The 21,561-nt window shown below is 39.9% G+C and overlaps 1 protein-coding gene across 2 annotated transcripts in view; it reads left to right on the top strand.

The window, feature by feature from the left end:
- The window catches only part of PPM1D (protein phosphatase, Mg2+/Mn2+ dependent 1D), a 61,132-nt gene that overhangs the window by 17,247 nt on the left and 22,324 nt on the right, over positions 1-21,561 (top strand). Inside the window, exons 2-3 of one of the 2 annotated variants that reach the window (XM_005220002.5) lie at positions 2,005-2,230; positions 10,832-10,956. In XM_005220002.5, coding sequence (XP_005220059.1) covers positions 2,005-2,230; positions 10,832-10,956 — 351 coding nt within the window. Of the gene's footprint in view, positions 1-2,001; positions 2,231-10,831; positions 10,957-21,561 lie in introns of both variants that reach the window. The other variant, NM_001191444.2, reaches the window with a different exon arrangement.

Genomic DNA, 21,561 nt, shown 5'->3' with positions numbered 1-21,561 from the left:
ATTAATGCATATATATGGAATTTAGAAAGATGGTACCCATGATCCTACATGCAGGGCAGCAAAGGAGACACAGACACAAAGAACAGACTTTTAGACTCAGTGGGAGAAGGCGAGGGTGGGATAATTTGAGAGAATAGCTCTGAAACATGCACATTACCACATGTAAAATAGATGACCAGTGCAAGTTTGATGCATGAAGCAGGGCACCCAAAGTCAGTGCTCTGGGACAAGCTAGGAGGATAGGGTAGGGTGGGGAGAGAGGTGGGAGGGGAGGTCAGGATGGGGAGGACACATGTATACCTGTGGTTGATTCATGTTGATGCATGGCAGAACCATCACAATATTGTATTTATCCTCCAATTAAAATAAATTAATTAAAAAGAAGAGAAGTATTATAGTTAGTACTGAGGGCTCCCAGGTGGTGCTATTGGTAAAGAATCCACCTGCCAATGCAGGAGACATAAGAGATGGAGGTTCGACGCCTGGATTGGGAAAATCCCCTGGAGGAGGGCACATCAGCTTACTCCAACATTCTTGCCTGGAGAATCCCTGGACAGAGGAGTATGGCAGGCTACAGTCCATAGGGTCAGAAAGAGTTGGACATGGCTGAAGCGACTGGCATGCACGCACTGTAGTTAGTACTGGCATCTTAAGCACTTAAATGTTTCACCTTTTACCATGTGGGGAGTTTAGGCACTCAGTTTAAAACTCCCACAGTTTTAAATGAATCTGCCAAGCTTCCAGCATCCATTCCTTACTTCAGCCTTTGTCACTGCCTCTTTCAACTTTCCTGGAACTCTGTTAACAAGGAATACTGATGTACTGCCTTCTTTACTGACTGCTTTTTCCTCATGTTGAATTAAAAATTTTGCATTCTGATTTTTTTCCCCTCAATACAGTTCCATGTGTTTAAAATTTCAGGAATTCCTCAGATTTCTTATGACCCTTTTCTGTGTTTCATGACTGTGTTTCAGGACTTTTTATTATTTGTAATCTGTCCTTTCAATAGGATTTTGTGGGGAGAATATGTCAGTGTTCAGACTTTGTTTGCTATCTTGAACTGTAATTTGTTCAATGTTATAGAATATTTTATTCTTGTAGCTCAGTCGGTAAAAAAATCTAGCCTGTAGTGCAGGAGACCTGGGTTCAATCCCTGGGTTGGGATGATCCCCTGGAGAAGGAAATGGCAACCCACTCCAGTATCCTTGCTTGGAAAATCCCATGGACAGATGAGTGGTGGGCTGCAGTCCATGGGGTTGCAAAGAGTCAGGCATGACTGAATGACTACACTTCATTTCATAGAATATTTCAGAAGTTTTAAATGATAGTAAGTATAATCAGTATAGGTTTTGGAATTAGATACATGGGATCTTTGCTGCTTAAAATATTTGAGTTATTTTGAGCAACTTTCTTAACCAAAGTTTTGGTTTCTTCATCTGCAAAATTAAAATAATGGAACTGATCTTAGCTTATTGTTAGTGTTATGAGATAATACAGGTAAAGCTCTTAGCACAGGTAAAGCGCTTAGGAAGTGGTATCCAGTAGGTGCTTGGTAAATGTTATTTATTAGGTTATGAATATTCAGCAGAGTTACTTTAAAAACAAATCAAGTGGCTTTTTCTGAAAATCTTTTTGGAGAAAAATTAATATAAACAGATGATAAGCTGCTGCCAGTATCAAACTTTTAACATATCCTTGCTACTAAATGTAGTTAAGACTAAGACTTATGTGGAATTACTAAACCTATGACGTAACATTTTTCTCCTAAGATTGCCTTGATGGTCACAATATAATTGCATTATCTATAAAATTAATTTATTAATGTAAGAATGAAGGGATTAACATAAGTCCTTCTTTAATAGCTTTCAAAATATGTTTCTTAAATATTTTTGTGTGCTAATTCAGATTTTAATATGCTAACTCAACGTAAGTTGCAGTTTTTATTCTGCCACAGTAGTTATGTATACACCTGAAAGTAAAATTTTTTCTTTTCTATTACAGCAGAATGGCCAAAGACTATGACAGGTCTTCCCAGCACGTCAGGGACAACTGCCAGCGTGGTCATCATCCGAGGCTTGAAGATGTATGTTGCTCACGTGGGCGACTCAGGGGTGGTTCTTGGAATTCAGGATGACCCCAAGGATGATTTTATCCGAGCTGTGGAGGTGACACAGGACCATAAGCCAGAACTTCCCAAGGAAAGAGAACGAATTGAAGGACTTGGTGGGAGGTAATGATTGTCCTCTGTCTTTCCTCTCTCGGTTCTATTTAGTCCTTTTCTGCTTTACTTACCAGGTGGACCTACTTCTCCCTTTCAATGAAGTTACAGATTTTTAGCTTGCCTGGTGAAGTATCCATGTATATTTATAATTATTTTATTATTTTGAATTGACTGATTTATTTCTGATAAATGGCTCCAAAAGGAAATAATATCTTAATGGCACTCAAGTAACAAAACATACAGGGATTTATTTAAAGCCTTTTGTATAAACACTAATCAGCATGCCCTTCAGAATCTGGACAAAGCAGCCCTCAGAGTTTCAGAATAGAACAATTTGAATCTATTTTGGGGAATAGAATTTTGTTAGAATTAGCCTTCAGTTTTCCTCTTTGATTTGTAAGTTTCGTACGCGGCAAACCTCTGTGTTATGTTCTCAGTGTGTTTTGAGACAGTTTGTAAACTATGAAGTGAATTTGACTTAAGCATAGTATTTTTATGATACAAACTAAAATGCAAGGTTATTCTAAAAGCAGAGGAAGGAATAACGTAAGAAAATTTAAAAATCATTCCAATACTAATTTTTAAAAAATCAAGGATCTGAGGCAAGTTAACAGAATCCAATGTTTTCTAAGTAATCATTTAACTCAAGTCTAACCATAATATTGTTACTTTTTTCTCCTTTCTTGTTTTTATTAAATAATTTTTTTTTCAGAGAAATAATAAGCTGAAGGAAAGAATTAACATCCTTAAATTACCAAGAGTTCAAAAGATCAGTAAGAGAAGCAGTAAAACCCTGCCAGATTCAGATGGCATAAAGGAGAAGTTTGAAAGACAGAAAAAATTAAAAACAGTAGGAACATTTGAAAAATATTTAACATTGAAGTGAAGTTCTATTTTTTGTTATTGAGTTAGCAATATTTTAATTGTAATGGGTATCCTGTTGCTAGGATTATATATTGGTATGACCTATACAAAATACAACATACCACTAACTTTAAATTTATATAGGCTGAGTAATTTCAGGAATCTCCTCTAAAGAAGGAATATGAAAAAAAAAAGAAGGAATATGAAATGTGGACCAAAATGTCTAAATAGAGTTATTGATTGCAGCAGTGTTTATTGACTGTTAATTCAGCTGAAAATAACTTGAAGGCCCAAAATCTGGAAAATGGTTAATTACATTTAATTATATTCATAACAGTGGATATGATGTGAACAAAATTTTTAAAAATCATGTTATTATGAAAATTTTCAAACATTAAAGTAAAGGTCAGGGAATTCCCTGGTGGTTCAGTAGTTAAGACTCTGCACTTTCACTGCTGAGGGCCTAGGTTCAGTCCCTCCTCAGGGAACTAAGATCCTGCAAATTGCGTGGCATGGCCAGAACAAACAGACAAAAAAGTAGAGGGAGACTAGTATAATGACCTCCAATACATATGAGGAATTTTAAAAAAAATACCATTTTTTTGCCTGTTGCGCTGAGAGATAATTGACGTTATTGTGTAGATTTAAGACGTACTACATGATAGTTTGGTTTAATTATATTGTGAAATATTACCACAGTAGGTTCAACTAATCTCCGTCTTCTCATATAGATACAATTTTTAAAAAGAGAGAAAAAATAAAGGGAAAAAAGTCTTGTGATGAGAACCCTTAGGATTTATTGTCGTAACAACTTTCCTGTGTATTGTATAGCAGTGTTCACTACACTCATCATGTGGTACATTACATCCATAGTACTTACTTATCTTATAACTGGAAATTTGTACCTTTGACCAGTTCCCCCTTTCCCCTGCCAGGAATTTTTAATAATATAGGAGAATGCTTGTTGGTCACAATAAGCAGGATATAAAATTACATTGGTAACTATTTGTCTCCATGGAGATTGTACCAGTTTATACTTCTATCAGCAATATATGTGAATGACCCTGACAACATAATTATAGAACTTGTTGATCATCACCAGTTGTAGGTTAAAAAAAAAGTCATCTTGGTGATGCTTTCATTTGAATTTATCTTGAGAAAAGTTGAATTATTTTTTATTTGTTGAAAAGCCGTATAGACTTCATTTTCTGTGTGTTTTTGTGTATCATCTTTGTTTATTTATGGGGGAGAGTAGTCAGCCTTCTTTTTGTATTAATGTATAGGAGCCATATACATTAGAGAAATTAGACTTATGTATGTGATGAATTTCAGATGTTGTTTTCACAGTTTGTCTTTTGATTCTGCTCCTGGAATTTTTTTTCCATGTGGAAGTTTATTTTAATGTAGTTAAATTTATCAGTGTCTACCATTATGACTTTTGGTTTTTGTGCCATATATATAATTCCTTCACTCTGAGATTGTTATAAAGTCTTCTATATTTTCTTCTTATACAACAGTTATGAATACTTTGGTCTTAGGAACACTTTACATTCTTAAAAATTGAGGCCCTCAAAGAATTTTTTTGTTTATGGGTCAGATGTATTGACAACCATATTAGGAATTAAAATGAAGATGTTTCAAATATTTGTTAATTTATTGAAAAATAACAATATTAAGCTCATTATGTGTTAACAGAAAGAACTTTTTTCTATGAAAAAATAGCTGTTTCCCCAAAACAAACATTTGAGAGGATTGGCACCGTTTTACAATTTTGTAAGTCTCTTTCTTGTCTGGCTTAGTAGGTGACAACTAGATTCTTATATTAGCTTCTGCATTCAAATTGTTGTGATAAGGTATTCTGGTTGCAGTATCTAAAGTAAAATCATATTTTACTTTATATAGGTGGAAAAGATATATAGGTGGAAAAGAGAGACTGTTTTCAAAGCTTTTTCATATTTTGTGGGCATTTTTCTTTGATACTGTTCTAAAATTCACGAAGAGGGAATTTCTTAAAGATTGATAATGTGATGTTTGAAATCTTACCAGTAACTTTTTCATATTCTTTCATTGAGAGCCATTGGTGTATCAGTTAAGAGCCATTGGTTAAATAATATCTTTATCCGTGCATGATCTTTTTAATAGACTTTTATTTTTTGAGCAGTTTTAGATTCATAGCAAAATTGAGCAGAAAGTACAGAAGTCCCTGCCTCCTCTATGTGAATAGTCTCTTCCACTGTCAGCTCTCTTCCCCAGAGTGGGTCATTTGTTATGATTGATGACCCTACATTAACACATCGTTATCACTCAAAGTCAATAGATTACATTTGGGTTGCTTTTGGTGTTGTACATTCTAGGGTTTGACAGATGTGTAATGACAGGTGTCTACCGTTACAGTTTCATACAGAACAGTTTCACTGTCCTGGGAATCCTCTGTGCTCTGCCTCCTTTCCCCTTCCCCTCTTTCTATTCCTGGCAGCCACTGGTCTTTTTATTATCTCCTTAGTTTTACCTTTTCCAGAGTGCCACATAGTTGGAATCATAAAGTATATAGCCCCTGTGCATGATTTTGAAACCTAAGTATTGGTCACTTGTAAAACATTGGTTAGCTGGGTTATGCAGATCATCCAAATATTGACATCTTTTATCATACAATATATCAAGTTCTGTAGCTGTTTAAAAACTCTACTGTATGCACATGGTCTTAGTATTATTAGGAAAATAATTTTTTGACCTTGCAGATCCCCTGAAATTGTCTGGGGGACTTCCAGGGGGGTCCCTGAACCATGTTTCAAGAGCCACTTTTCTAGTATTTGTATGGTTTTGTCATTTACATTTTAATCTTATAGCTCTGGAACTTTAAAGTTGTGTAGTAGGGATTCAAGTTAATATTTTTTTCTAACTGGCTATCAGTAGCCACTTGAACAATTCCACAGCCATTCCTTGCTGATTTGAAGGCTTACCAGGCATAAAACCCTTCTATTAGTGGGAAGATGACCTGGAGTTTATCCTCTTCTAGCAGTCTTTCCCTGGTTAAGATAAGTGTGGAATGTTGACTCTGTTACAAGGCAACATTGCTCGTTGTAGAAGGATCCTTGAATGGAACTGCAGGTGGATAGGAAAGATTGCTATGGACCACAGATTTCCCTTGGAAAGCAGGGACCTTGGCTGCCCTGTGTGCATGCAGCTGGACTTGTGTGGGGATCGGGAAGTCAGGGGCTCTTGAGACACAGATTCCTGTGGCCTACGAAGCTCACTTGTGGTGGCTGGAAGTTGGCTCCTGGATTTCTGTAAGGATCATTGCTGAAGGCGGCACTACTGGAGCTGCAGTTCTGCAGACTGTGTTTCCTGTCCTGTATCCCGCAAAGTCAAGTGAACCTGGTTTCGTGCTATGGTTTATTAGGTCCTGTAAGTGTGAAGTGAAGGTCAGTGTGTATCTGAGACCACTGCTGGTAGTTACGTAAAGTGAGCTTTGCAATCATATTTATTGGGCTGGCCAAAAAAAGTTCCTTCAGGTTTTCCCATACGATGATATGGCAGAACCTGAACAAACTTTGTGGCCCACCCAAATTTGGGCCTTTTCTGGGTATCCTTAAATACCAATACCATACTTTTTTTAAAATCGAGGCTTTAATTATAATTTTTAATATTGGTAGGCCTGATTCCTTTCATTAGTCTTGTAAAAAATCTTTTTCTTTACCATTCTTTATTTTTCTCTATGAATTTTTAATATGTATTTGTATTTAACTTTATTTTTTGAGTTTATGGTTTTTGTGCTGTTACTTAAAATACCATCTGGACAGCTGGACGAACTCTTTGCCATTTGAGAGCAGGTGTCTTTTTGCACAAATTGAGCTATTTTGTTATAAGTTATTTCCTCCTTTCCTTCTGTCCTCACCCTAGGCAACTGGCCAGTGCTCTGTTTTCCCAGCCTTCTGTTGCTTCTCTGTCAGCCCCTGCGTGTCAGGCTGATCCTTTTGTATGCCTTTTAATCACACAGGACAATGGCAGGAAGTGCAAGAGAAACAGCATCTTTTACAGCATTGCTTTGGGTTTTTGCTACTGGGTGTAAAACTTTTAGCCAGTGCTCTTTTTTTGTCATTTGTTCCTCTGTTGGTGTTTATGCTCAGAGACCATAACAACTTTGAATATTACGTGTCAAGAGAGCTCCCAGGAGTGTTATATTGAAAGCAATGTGGGTAGCTACTGTAATTACTTAATGTTAAGCCTGACTTTGGGGCTTCCCTGGTGGCTCAGTGGTAAAGAACGTGCCTACAATGCAGGAGCCACAGGTTTGATCCCTGGGTCTGGAAGATCCCCTGGAGGGAGGGCATGGCAACCTACTCCAGTATTCTTGCCTGGAGAATCCCATGGTCAGAGGAGCCTGGCGGGCTGCAGTCCATAGGGTTGCAGAGTTGGACACGACTGAAGTGACTGAGCATGGCACACATGCAAGCCTTACTTTTTAGGGAGCAGGTTTAGGAAAGAGCTACAGGGCATAAGGTGTGAGGAAGGCAGAATGCTGGTGTCTCTTTTCCCGGAACTCTTGTGTTTCATAGTTTCTTGTGAATGGTATTTTGGTTGGATATTAGCAAAGATTTGGACAGCAACAAACACTTTTTGTCTCTTTTTTTTTTTGGTCACACCACACAGCCTGGGGGATCTTAGATCCTGACCAGGGATAGAACCCAGCCTCCCTGCATTGGAAAAGCAGAGTCTGAACCACTGGACTGCCAGGGGAAGTCCGTGAATGGTAGATGTAGTCTTTACTGTTTGCTTTTTGAGGGTCAGCTTTGAAGAAAGCATAAAATAAAAAGTAACCACCCCCCAACTCGGCCCTCCATCTCCCTAGGGGCTTCCCTCTGGGCGAGGTTCCCTCAGCCCCAGCCCGACCTGCCTGGGCAGGGGATGGAGCCCCTAGCAGCAGGGCCATAGGGATCAGCGCTTCTGTGTCTTTAGGACCAACCTGCTTGCTTTGCGGGGGCGGCAGCGAGTCCCTAGTCTCCTGGGCTGCTCAGGAAGCCCCTTCCCCACGGGAGGCCGAGGTCCTCAAGCAGACCCAGCTGGCCCAGGCCAGGCCCCCAGACCCCAGGCCTCTGGCTTCAGCCCTCCAGCCTCAGCTCCCTAGTAAGTGCCCACTGTGTCCCTGTTCGCACCCCAGGCAGGCCCCAAGGACGCAGACCTGGGGCGGGAGATAGACCCTTCTGGTGAAAGGCTCGCCATTACCCAGCGCTCAGGCGTGCCAGCCAGGTACGGCGGGGCTCCCGTAGGCTTCTGCCCCCCGAGGCCTGCGGGACACCCCTCCCCCGGTGCTGCCTGCCTGCCTCTCCCAGGGAGCCTCAGCCCTGCCCGGGATGCTGCCACGCTGCCTGGGCGGTCCAGCCGGTGCCGCCAGCTCCTGCTCTCTGCCCGGGGCCCTGGCGGCTCCGCCCCCGCCTCCGCCCTCGGACTGAGCGTCGCCTGTTGCCCTCGCCAGGGGAGGTGGCGCGTGGAGGCGCCCAGTTTTGCTGCGGAACACTCACCTGGAACACTCACCTGACCACAGCGGGCCTGCCGCGCTCGCCCCAATAAAAGCAGTTCCAACCTCAAAAAAAAGATAACCGCCTTTGCTGACTCTTATATGACCTGGAACAGTGTTTCTTTCAGTACTACAAAGTAATTCTCAAAAGGGAGAGTAAATGAGCAACTCTCTTGATATTTATCTTCTATGTTAACATTGGCCAAATTTTCTACCATGTTCTTTACTTGTTTCATTCCCCTCCTGTTCTGTCTGGTTATTGTAGCCCCATGTGGCTGTTTGAACTTAAATATAAATAAATTAAAGTTAAATTAAAAATTCAGTTTCTCATTTGCCCTAGCCACATTGACAGAGCTCAGTAGCTGGGCATGGCTGGTGGCTGCTACATGTTCAAATGTGCGGAGTGAATGTTTCCAGCACTGCTGCAAGTCTGTTGGGACAGCGCTGCTCAAGGCGCCTGGCCTGCCCTTGTCTCATGAGGTTTGTTTTATACTTTCGAAAGATGGTTGCAGTTGTTCTCCTTCTGCTATATTCATGTTTTTCTGGACTCAGGGAGATTTTTTTCTCATTTGTATATATTTATGCTTTTGTTCGGAGAAGGCAATGGCACCCCACTCCAGTACTCTTGCCTGCAAAATCCCATGGATGGAGGAGCCTGGTAGGCTGCAGTCCATGGGGTTGCTAAGAGTCAGACACGACTGAGCGACTTCACCTTCACTTTTCACTTTTCATGCATTGGGGAAGGAAATGGCAACCCATTCCAGTGTTCTTGCCTGCAGAATCCCAGGGACGGGGGAGCCTGGTGGGCTGCCACCTATGGGGTCGCACAGAGTCGGACACGACTGAAGCGACTTAGCAGCAGCAGCAGAGCATGCCTTTGTTTCTCTTAGAGCTTTTATTCCATTTGTTATCTCTTCTCTGGTATCTTCATTCCTTTGAAGTTAGAGCAGTAGTAGAAAAGCCATAGATGGAGGGGAACTGGCTGGCTGCTGCTAATGTCCACAGCATTTCTTAGCGACATTCCTGTGGAGATGGTCACCATTGTCTGTCCCATATTCTGTTTAGTTTCTGAGTTCATCACGTTTAGGGGGACAGAGTCATGCTACTCACAGTCAACATAGTAAACTATTGAGACTCAGGTATACATCAGGATGGCATAGTGCTCATTAATAAGGAGAAGAGTAACTGACGAGAAGACCACAGATGATTGTCAGCTGACCTGCCGTACACTAAATGAAATTTCAGACTATAATCAGAGGGTTTCAGTGTACACGTGGGACCTGAGTGTGAAGACTTAATTTGATGACCTTAATGTCATCTATCGTTGAGAGTCAGGAATCCGGTCTTGGGCATGTATCTATCTGTCAGGTAAACCTGTTATCAGACAGGCTAATATTTGTTTCTTGGAAATGCTCTTTCCCCTCTTCCCCTCAACTTTTTTAAACCTTCCAGGGAAACATTTTTTTTCTTTTATTTATTTTTTTAATTCCAGGCAGATTATGGTTAAATTGATTTAAGGGCCAGTTTCCCATTTCGGTCATTCGGGCATAGGTTGAGAGACCATCTCTACTGTGTTTTTAGTATTACTTTTTTGCTGAAATATTTGACCATATTTCAATATGTTGGGCACCCTGGAGTGTACTAACTACTCTGTGTATTAATTACAGATTTCTCTTGCTCCTACACCAAATTTCTAGGAGGGTTTTCTTGTTCTCAAACTCCCAGATCGCTCTCTCTACAGCTGATCTGTTTCCAGGGTCTAATCTCACATTTCTAAATACAGAAATATCTAAATACATAGGTATTTCTAGTGAAGCATTTCTTATTAATTCCTCAGATCAAAAATACTAAAGCGAAAGTTCTGTTTTCAATACCCTTAAATCCTTCAAAAACTATACAACCTTTTTGACTTCTTTTATGTATTTTTCCCTCTTCTTTTATAACCACTTCTTCCTCCCCTCAGTTTTCTAAGTTATCAAATTATCTTGCTTTTATATACATGCTATCTACTCATTTCTATTTCTCTGTGCTCCCTAAATAATCTCCAAATTCTCATCTTAATCTACCCTATTTTGTCTTTGCCTTATGAACAGGAACTTTGATTTATGCATCTTTGTGTCTAAAGCAGATGATAATACAATCTGATTGTAATAGTTATTTAACATGTGAAACTACTTGAGTTGATATAGTGTGATCACTTAGTGTATTTCTGTGAACCTCTTGTCTTTCAGTGTGATGAACAAGTCTGGGGTGAACCGTGTGGTTTGGAAACGGCCTCGGCTCACTCACAATGGACCTGTGAGGAGGAGCACAGTCATTGACCAGATTCCCTTTCTGGCAGTAGCCAGAGCACTTGGTAAGTAGGACTTCGGTTTGGTGAAACCATCTCGGATGTTCTGCAGCATATGGTGGTAAAATAAAAGACAAGACTGAGAATTAAACCCTCATTTGGCACATTCTGAGTGTGTAAATAGATACTGTAGTAAATGATTGAAAACCTAATTGAGAGGAAGGTTAAAGTATGGATTTCAGTGCCATTTGCTCTTTGATCCTGAGTTGTGTTCAATGTTCTGATAGTTTCCATTTCTTTCTAAAGAAGTAAATGTATGCCTAGGTTTGATGTTAGCCTTAAAACTATTTCTAAATGTCCTTTCCTACTTTAGCCCCTCAAATTTCTCTTCAGAGCCTTCAAAGCTCTTTTTTCTTTTCCATTAGCTAGCAGAGTAAATTGTGACAAAATTAACACTTATTTTCTGTTCCATCTTGTTTTGGAAGGAAGGCTAGAGGATTGTAACTATAGAAATATCTTACTTTGGATGTACTAGTTAAGTTTTCTTCTAAAGAGAATTTCTCTTAGAAAACACCATTTTTTTCCTTCTCTCCTTCTTCCTCTAAAGACACTTGAGCACTAACTTGGTTCCGGGTACTGTATTAGGGTTTGGAGTGATGATACAGATACACTCTGCCCTCAGGGAGCAAGAATAAATAGTTGGAGAGATGGGTGATAAAGAAGTAAATCTGTTCTGAACCTAGTATAATATTGCAGGTCAATTATATTTCAGTTTTTTTTAAAGGTAAGCATGTACATTGTAAAAGGTAAGTGTGTACATTGTAAAAGGTAGCTTGTACATTGTAAAAGGTAAGCTTGTACACTGTACTGTAAACAGTGAGAGACTTATTTTTTTGGGCTCCAAAATCACTGCAGATGAAAAATTAAAATATAAAGTTAATAATAATGCCATAAAATTAAAACACGCTTGCTCCATGGAAGAAAAGCTATGACCAACCTGGACAGCATATTAAAAAGCAGAGACATTACTTTGCCAACAAAGGTCTGTCTAGTCAAAGCTATGGTTTTTCCAGTACTCATGTATGGATGTGAGAGTTGGACTGTAAAGAAAGCTGAATGCCAAAGAATTGATGCTCTTGAACTGTGGTGTTGGAGAAGACTCTTGAGAGTCCCTTGGACTGCAAGGAGTTCAAACCAGGCAACCCTAAAGGAAATCAGGCCTGAATATTCATTGGAAGGACTGATGCTGAAGCTGCAAATGCAATACTTTGGCTACCTAACGCGAAGAACTGGCTCATTGGAAAAGACACTGATGCTGGGAAAGACTGAAGGCAGAAGGAGAAGGGAACGACAGAGGATGAGATGGTTGGATGGCATCACCAGCTTGACGGGTATAAGTTTGAATAAACTCTGGGATTTGGTGATGGACAGGGAAGCCTAGCGTGCCGCAGTCCATGGGGTTGCAAAGAGTTGGACGTGACTGAGCGACTGAACTGAACTGATTTGTACATGAAGTAATTACAGATTAGGAAATATGAAAGACAGAAATCACAGGGGTCCTGTGATAAAGAATAATTTAGAAGGGAAAATCTATCTTAGGTAGTGTGATGGAAGTGCTCCTTTTAGGAAGTGTTATTTTAGCTGAGATGTAATGGCTAAGAATCAGATTTTGTGAAGAGCCTGTTGAAGAATATCCTAAGCATGGATCCTGAATTGGGAAAGAGCTTGGCATGTTCTAGGAATTATCAAAAGTTGGGAGTTAATTGAGGCAAATGTAAACATCAGATATTTTTGTTCTAGACTAAGGTTACTGGGAAACATTGAAGGATATTAAGCTAAAGAGTAATATTATCTCATTTGCATTTTTTAAAAGATCATGCTGCTGTTGCTTGTTCATCTTTGGTATTTGATCAAATACATGTAGTCCCAACCTTCATGGACCCTATAATCTAATGGGGAAAATTGATAATGAGCAAACAAATGAGAAAATTCTTTTCAAAAGCATCAAAAAGGAATTAAGCAATATGATATGCCAGTAGTTGGTGGGAGGGATAGGTGGTGGCCAGGAGAAGAGGATGATTAAGGAAGATTCTTTTAAAAAGTGGTGTTTGAATAAGACCTGAAGGAGGAAAAGGGGCTAAGTCAAAGCAAAGGCATAACACTTGCAGAGGCCATTAGGCAATTGGTGGACATTTGATTTGGGAGGAATGGTGGTGGGGGTTGTTCAGCACATATTCTTTTTTCCTACTAAATAATGTCCTGACTCCCTTTTGGGAAACTCTATCTTCCCTACTCTGTGCGGTCTTAGTTTAGACATTCCTGTTCAGGGTCCTTTAGTAAAATATAAATGGTCAGGCATATGACCCCAGCTGGATCAGTTAGAGTCCCTGTTCCATGATTTTGAATTGTGAATCCAGTAAGGATCAAAATTAAAAACCAAGAAACCTGGTTGGTATGAATACGTCCAGGTGATAATTGACCTCCTTTGGCAGTGCTCATTGACGTGATTGGGTTTTCCTGCCTAATTGTTTGGAAGTACCCTAAGTTAACCTGAACTGGAAATTGTCATTTGTTTGCAAAGAACCCTAACGCTGGAAGGAAAGGACTCCTTGTCTTTAGTGAGAGAGAGAAGGTAGGGATTTAAAATGACGGTGGAGATGAGGATGCTTGCCTGATTGAGAAGGGTGGTACAGACTAAGGAAGGAAGTGTGATGAAGACATTATGGGTGGTAGGCAAGGACTAAATTCTGCAAGGCTTTTTAGAGCATGATAAGGAATTTTATTTTAAATGATTTTGGGAAGGGATTGAAGAGTAGGAGAGGAAATAAACCCCAGTGGTTAAGAGGTAGACTGTGGAGCCACAGTTCCTAGGTTTCTAATCCCAGTGTTGTCATTTACTGTACAGACTTGGGAAAATTACTTAATATATTGTGACAGTTTTTTCAGCTGTGAAGTGGGGCCTGCTTCATACTGTTGTGGGTATTGGGTAACTTAACACATGCAAAGTACTTAAAATAGTGCCTGGCACATAGTAAATGCTCTGTAAATGTTAGTTGTTGTTATTATTGTTGTTTACTAAAGTAGGGCAGTGACATGATCGAGTTTGTTTTTAAAGGATCATAATGGCTAAAATTATAGGGTAATAACATTGGAGGCCAGGGTGCCATTTAGGGGGCTTGTAGCAGTTTCTAAGCACTTCACCTATTTTATAGATTTTTGTCTTAGTTACCCAGGCCATTCACTCATAGTATATATGTGATATAATTGACCCAAGGAAAAAACGGGGGAAAGTGATAGTCAGCTTCTCTTTACTCTTCAGGTAGATGGCAGATTTCAAGTTGACTGTTGCCATTTGTAGCATTAGTGAGCTCCCGAGGGCCCGGGAGGCAAGGAATTAATATTACTGAAGAATAGAGAGGGGTTTCATGGGGAACTCAACGTGGACTGAGGGTAAGGTCTTACTGCAGGTTCAAAACTAAGGTGAACTTCGGTTTAGAAAAGCAGATGCTAGTTTATCTGGTGTACGTGAAGTGTGTGTGCCTTGCTTTTCACGTAAGCCTTGAAACCTTACGTGACTACAGAGAGGAGGACAAGGAGCAGGTGAAGGAGCAGCAAAAAGAGCAGAAAAACCAACTGGTGTTCCTGTTTCTAACATTCCTGCTCTGTTCAGGTACAGTGCTGCAGTAATTCAGGTAAGTAGTTCAGCACACACGAATATCTTCCGTAATCTTTATGTTTTTAAGGACAAATTGTTGCATTATTAGACAGTCCATGAGTTAAAATCTGTCTCCATGAAGCTTTCAGACAGGGCAGTGTCTTTACCTTTTCTTTTTGCATAATGACAGTCATTTACCTATTCAGAATTGGCTAGCGTGTTTCTCTAGGCTAATTTCAGACCTTCCATTAGTCTTGTCCTATCCCTCTGGATGTTTCCCTCAATAAACGTGATTCCAGAATTGAGAACACTGTAAGATGTGGTCTGATCAGTTTGAAGTACAGTGGAAATACGTAGTTCCTGCTCCCTGAGCATTGTACTTGTAGTAATGGAGTTTTAGAATTATGACTGCCATTAGCTTTTAGTAATCTTTTCACATTAGTTGGCTTATTAAGCTCAGATCTCTAGATATTTCTCTTATGAACTGCTACTAAGTCAAGTTTCTCCATTACATACTCTGTTGGTTTTTATTGGGATGGTGTAAGGGTGGGGAAATGGCAGAAAGTGAAGAGGAACTAAAGAGCCTCTTGAGGGTGAAGGAGGGGAGTGAAAAAGCTGGCTTAAAATTAAATATTAAAAAAACTAAGATCGTGGCACTCCCCACTCTTTCTTGGGCTCTAAGATCACTGCGGATGGTGACTGCAGCCGTGAAATCAGATGATTGCTTCTTGGCAGGAAAGCTATGACAAAGCTAGACAGTGTGTTGAAAAGCAGAGACATCACTTTGCAGAGAAAGGTTCATATGGTCAACACTGTGGTCTTCCCAGTGGTCACATATGGTTGTGAGAGCTGGACCTTAAAGAAGGAAGAATGCCAAAGAGTTGATGCCTTCAAACTGTGGTGCTCGAGGACTCCTGAAAGTCCCTTGGACAGTAAGGAGATCAAATCAGTCAACTGATTTGATCCTGGGTATTTAGGATCAAATAAATTCAAGGAAATTAATCCTGAATATTCGTTGGGGGGACTGATGCTAAAGCTGAAGCTCCAGTATTTTGGTTATCTGATGTGAATAGCCGACTCACTGGAAAAGTCCCTGATGCTGGGAAAGATTGAGGACTAAGGAAAAGGGGGTGTCAGAGGATGAGATTGCTGGATGGCATCACCGATGCAATGGACACGAAATTGGGCAAACTTCGGGAGATGGTGAGGGACAAAGCAGCCTGGCTTTCTGCAGTGCATCGGGTCACAAAGAGTCGGACATGACTGGGCAGCTGAACAACAGCAAGGGTGCGAGGTGGAGGCTGAACAATACCATTAGATGGTTTTTTTGCAGGATATATTAATCAGTACAAAATTAGTAGATTAGTGTGTAGTTGAAGAGATCTTGAGTGATGTGATTTTTTCCCCCTTAGCTTAGTTTCAACATTTGTTAACTATCTAGAGAAAGAAAGAATGTGTGTAGTTCTCAATTTTGTGTATTATGCATATTCAGAAGTATGTAAGCAACAGAATATTATTAGCATTGTTTAAATACTTTTAGTTGCCAGAGAGAAAAAATAGTAATTAGAGAGTAGAGAAATCAGGCAACACATTGAATGATGAAAATTCCCGTCACTAATAAGGACGTTGTATGCCTCCAGACATGTGATACACACATCCCCTAGGTAGTACCCTGGTCAAGAGTGCATAGCTACAATCTAGATGAAGGAGGCTAAAGAAATGTTCTAAGCAAGTGCTATTCTGGCTTCTCAGCTGCCTATAAAGGATATTATTAGGCCATCTAACAATTCAGAATATGAATGGTAGGTGGTATATTAGGTACATATTATATTAATATAAATTTATGAAGCTGGTAACTGCAGTGTCCTTATTCTTAGAAAATACACTTTGAAGTACTTAGGGATAAAAGACCATTATTTAAAACACCTTTGTTGCAAGGTTACATGCACAGAATCCTTATACATATGTAGATTGAAAACAAGCAAATGGGGCAAAATGTCAGCAGTAATGAATCTAAGATGGGGGTTCTTTGTTATGTTTTTATTTTTATCACTTTATACATTTGAAATGATCTCCAGATGAGATTAAAAAAAATAGACTGGCAGTAATAATATGAAATTCAATAAAAGTAAATAAAAAGTGCTAGGTTTAAGTTCATAATATGCTTTGGGTGATTATCTGCTTTCATAGCATTTCATTTAAGAGACAACTAGGGTTTTTTGTTTTGCTTTCTTTTTCGTTGATTGCTAATGAGCATAAGATAATTCTACAGTGATAAGTGCATGCATACTCAGTCGCTTGGTCATGTACAGTTCTTTGCAACTCCATAGACTGTAGCCTGCCAGGCTTCTCTGTCCATGGGATTTTCCAGGCAGGAAACTGGAGTAGGTTTTCTTTTACTGCCATTTCCTTCCCCAAGGTATCTTCCTGACCCAGGGATCGAACTCATGTTTCCTGCATTGGCAGGAGGATTCTTTACCACTGAGCTACCTGGGAAACCCCTAGGTATAGTTTAGCCATAAAAAATTAGTATAGTCTTAGAATGCTGTAATACAGTAGACTGTCCTACTTAATCAGTTAAGAAACTGCCTTTCCAGATTAGTCAGTCGATCAAGTCTATGTAGGGATTTTGCGTACAGCTTTGTTCAACTTACAAGTGTAAGTTTGGACCTTCCCTGGTGGTCCTGTGATTGAGAATCTGCCTTTCAGTGCAGGGGATGCAGGTTCAATCCCTGGTCAGGGAACTAATCCCTCATGCTGTAGGGCAACTAAGCCTGCGAGTGTGAATAAGACCTGACGCAGCCATAAATATTTTCCCCACTCTTTCCACTGGAATCTGCTGCCACTCTCCTAAACTTAAACAGGATAATTGGGCAGAATACAGCCTGGAATCAAAATACTGAGGACACTTATAGCTGGGTTAGTATTTGTGAAGTTTTGTCATCTAGAAGAGAAATTAACCTGATTTTAAAAAGGTGTTGCGAGTTCCCTGGTGGCCTAGCGGTTAGGATTCTGGGCTTTCACTGCCATGGCCTGGGTTCAGTCCCTGGTTGGGGAACTGACATCCCACAAGCTGTGTGGCTCAGCTAAGGTGGGTAGGGGGTGGGGAGCTTCCATGTACTGAATGTTTCAAAAAACTGAGCATGCAAAAATGAGAGCAACAGGTGAAAATTCTCAAAAAGAAAAAATGTGTGATGAACTATAAAAGAGAGAACCAAATTTTAGCTCAGTAAAACAGAATTACTACAGATGATAAAAAGTAATAAACAGCATTATTTTGTGAACTGTAGTGAGCCTTTCCTTCACTTGAAGTGCTTGGGTGGTTGACATAGATGTCTACATTGGCTCGGAAGCTGGAGAATATAAAACTGGGTTTCTTATAGTTCTGAGAGTGCATGGTAATGTTAAAATAGTTGATCCTTGGTTAGTTTTCCATTGTATTCAAAACAGCTTTTCCAACCAGCTGTTTTTTCACTGTGCATTGTTTTTCGATTTATCCATGTTTATGTGATTCTAGTTCATGCGTTAACTGCTGTACATTCAGTTCCAACATGAAACTATATTTTTTCCCTCTGTGCCCTGATTGGTGGACATTTAGGTTATATGCACACATTTCCTATTATCAAAAATGCTGCAATAAATACCTCCTTGTGTACATCTATGAGATTTATTTAAGGCACATAACTAGAAATGGAATTGTTGGGTTACATTACATTACTCACCAACTTTTAAAATACCATGGCACACAAATAATAAGATAATATCTTAGAATAAACAGGGAAGGCTGCTCAAGGCTGTGGGCAGCTGACCTAGAGGTTCTAGCCACTCAGGACCTACCCTGCTGACCCACGGTCACACTTAAACCATCCACGGCATATCACTTGGAAAGTGCAGTCCAAGATGTATAAAGATATGTATATCTTTAGCATTATTATGTGATGCCAAATTTCTCCCCCAAGTGATTATACCAGGCTATTAAAATCTCACTGTATTAAGAATCTATTGCTGTTTTAACAGAATATTCCCAAACCTAACAGTTCAAAACATTTATCATCTCCCATGGTTTCTGTGGCTTAGGAACCTGGGAATGGCTTAACTAGGTGGTTTTGGCTCAAGGGTCTCTCGGGTGGTTGGAGTCAGAGTGTCAAGTATGACTGTGTTCTGAAAGCTTGAATGGGGTGGGGCATTCACTTCTAGGACAACCTACTCACATGGCTATTGCCAGGAGGCCTCCATTCCTTGCCCAGTGGGCTTCTCTGTAGGGCTGTTTGTTGCGTCTTCATGCCGTGGCAGCCGCCTTACTGGAGCGAGTGATCTGAGAGACAACAGGGTAGCAGCCACGATGTGCTTTTATGATCTAGTGTCAAAAACAAGTGACATCTCTTCACCTCCTCCATATTTTTTTTTTTTGGTTAGCTGTGAGTCACTCAGTCTCTCCTGCCCTTAAGTGGAGGGGAATTAAGCTCTACTTCTTAAAATGTATCAGTATGTGCAAATATTCTAAAACTGCACACAGAGTCCCCGCTTCTTCATGATTGTTTATTCATTCACCAAGTATTTATTAAATGCCTGCTATGTTACAGGTACTGCTCTAGGTTTTGAGGATTCTGCAGTGAACGAAACAGGTGAAGATTTCTTGACCCATGGATCTTACTTTATAGTAGGGGGAAACATGATAAACTAAACTAAATAAGTAGAATATATATTGTATGCAGTGAAAAGTGCTGGCATGAAATATTAAGCAGGAAACATTGTGGGAGGCGGGAGTCATACTTTTAAATGGAATGGTCAGGGGAGGTCTGAGAGATGACGCTGGAGTGAAGAGATGAGGGCCTGGGGGTGACTGGGGCATGAGAATTCAGGCAGAAGGAGCAATAATCCGCAGTGTCCTTTTCATGAGTTTTTTTTTTTAAACTGAAGAACTTGAAGAGTTGCCATTAACCGATGTAGCAAAGACCAGAGCGGATTAGTAGAGGGTGGTCAGGAGTTCAGTTTCAGACAAGTTACATTCAAGGTGCTTATCAGGTATTGAAGCGGTGATACCCATTTGGCTTCTGGTTATGAGAATCAGCTAGTGAGAGCTAGGCTAAAGACATCAGTTTGTGGCTGAATCAAGGGATTGAGTGTAGGCAGAAAAGGGGAGGGGAAGAACAGGGAAAGGTCCAGGGACTGAGCCCTGAGATACTGTCACTGTTCAGAGGTAGGGGCATGAATGGAGGAATGGGGTCAGACAAGACAGAAAGAGCCACAAGTAAAAAACAAGATAGTTTGGGAGAGTGTCCTAAAAACTAAGAGAATAAAGTATTTCAAGAAGGTGAGTATTTCCTTATATGTCAGTTATACCTCAATTTAAAAAAAAATGTATTTACTGTTGAAAGCTCAGGTAAAGCAAAGACTTGAGAGGTGATGTGAGTCATTGGTGACCTTGATAAAGTGGCTTTTGGTTGGATAGTGAGACCACAGTTGTGACTGGAATTGGTTTAAGAAAGAGCGAGAAGAGGCAATTTTGATATAACAAGTTTTAGACACTCTTCTAGGAATTTGGGAAGGAGAGCTAGGGCTCTAGCTGGAGTCAAAACCCAGGAGAGGGTTTGCTACTGTTTTAAAAAGGGAAGAAATAATCAGAGTTTATGGGAAGGATCCACTCACCCGGTGCAAAACACCATGTAGGAGATAAAATACAGTTGTTACAGTGATGTCCTATGACAGTTGCATTAACATAATTTTGTAAACAAATGTATGGAAATAAATGGATTGTTTCATATAAAAAGACATGTGGGAGAGATGATACTGTTTCAGTAATGAAAAACATCAGTTCTGCTTTTTCTCTTGGTTTTATTTTTCTATCCCATATTTTTACCTCAAATACCTTTATTGAGATTTAACTGACATACAGTACTGTATATTAAGTTTAAGGTGTATAGCATTAAAAAGATAATATCCTTTAGATTTGAATATTTAAGCTAAAAGAAATGCTTTGTTATTATCACTTTACCTGTCTTTATTCTGGCACATGGGGGAAAAATATAAAAAATTAAGTTCTAGCTTTTGTTTTTAAAGTTTAACTTGTTGCATGGTAATTCTTATTGGCCCATAGTAAGATTATAGTATTTAGTACCACTCTTATGGTGAATAGTCATTTTTATTCTAGCTTTTTGGGAGAGAAGTTTGCTCATCAAAATTTGTACTGTTGATCAAAATTACTTGAGTGCAAATGTAGCAAAGGTGCCTCCTAGTGTCTCCCTGATGGAATTGCATGTGCGTCTTACAACTCATTGATTCATTGTACAGATATTTGAGCGCAGACACCCTGATGCTGGGAAAGACTGAGGACAGGAGTAGAAGGGGGCAGCAGAGGATGAGTTGGTTGAATAGCGTCACCGACTCAATGGACGTGAGTTTGAGAAAACTCTAGAAGATGGTGAGGGACAGGGAAGCCTGGTGTGCTGCAGTCCATGGGCTTGCAAAGAGTCAGACCTGACTTGGTGACTGAACAAGTATGCCAAACACAGGTCTTTGCCCTCATGGAAGCTTATGGTTTAGAGAAGGGGAGAGGCATTCGTCAAATGATCACAAAAAGAAGAAGGAATATTTTACCTAACTGGAGAGCCACTGAAGTGATGTTTGAACTGAGCTTTGAAGAATTACGAAAAGCTAATAGAGAAAGAAAATGTGTTCTTGGCATAAGAACTGCATTTGTGAACAGCTCTGTGATAGGAGGAGGCCTGGCGAATATAAGGGACTCTGAATAGGGTATGTGGAACAGAGATATGAGAATAAGAGGCATTGATCAAGTGAGAAAACACTGCATTTTTCTAGGCTGTGGTTAAGAGTTATGCACGAGTAAACTACTGCAGAGTTAGGGAAGCAACTAGGTTGTGTGTGTGTGTTTTAATTATGGCAAAAGACCTATAGCAAAATCTACCATTTTAATCATTTTAAGAATTCAGTTCAGTTGAAGTATATTAAGTACATTTAAATTGTTGTGCCAGCAGCCCTCGGAGCTCAGGCTCCGG

Source organism: Bos taurus, chromosome 19 (genome assembly GCF_002263795.3).
Source record: "Bos taurus isolate L1 Dominette 01449 registration number 42190680 breed Hereford chromosome 19, ARS-UCD2.0, whole genome shotgun sequence".
In the NCBI taxonomy this organism is placed as follows: domain Eukaryota; kingdom Metazoa; phylum Chordata; class Mammalia; order Artiodactyla; family Bovidae; genus Bos; species Bos taurus.
Note: the sequence above shows the minus strand (reverse complement) of the source record. Positions and strands in the feature narration are given on the sequence as shown.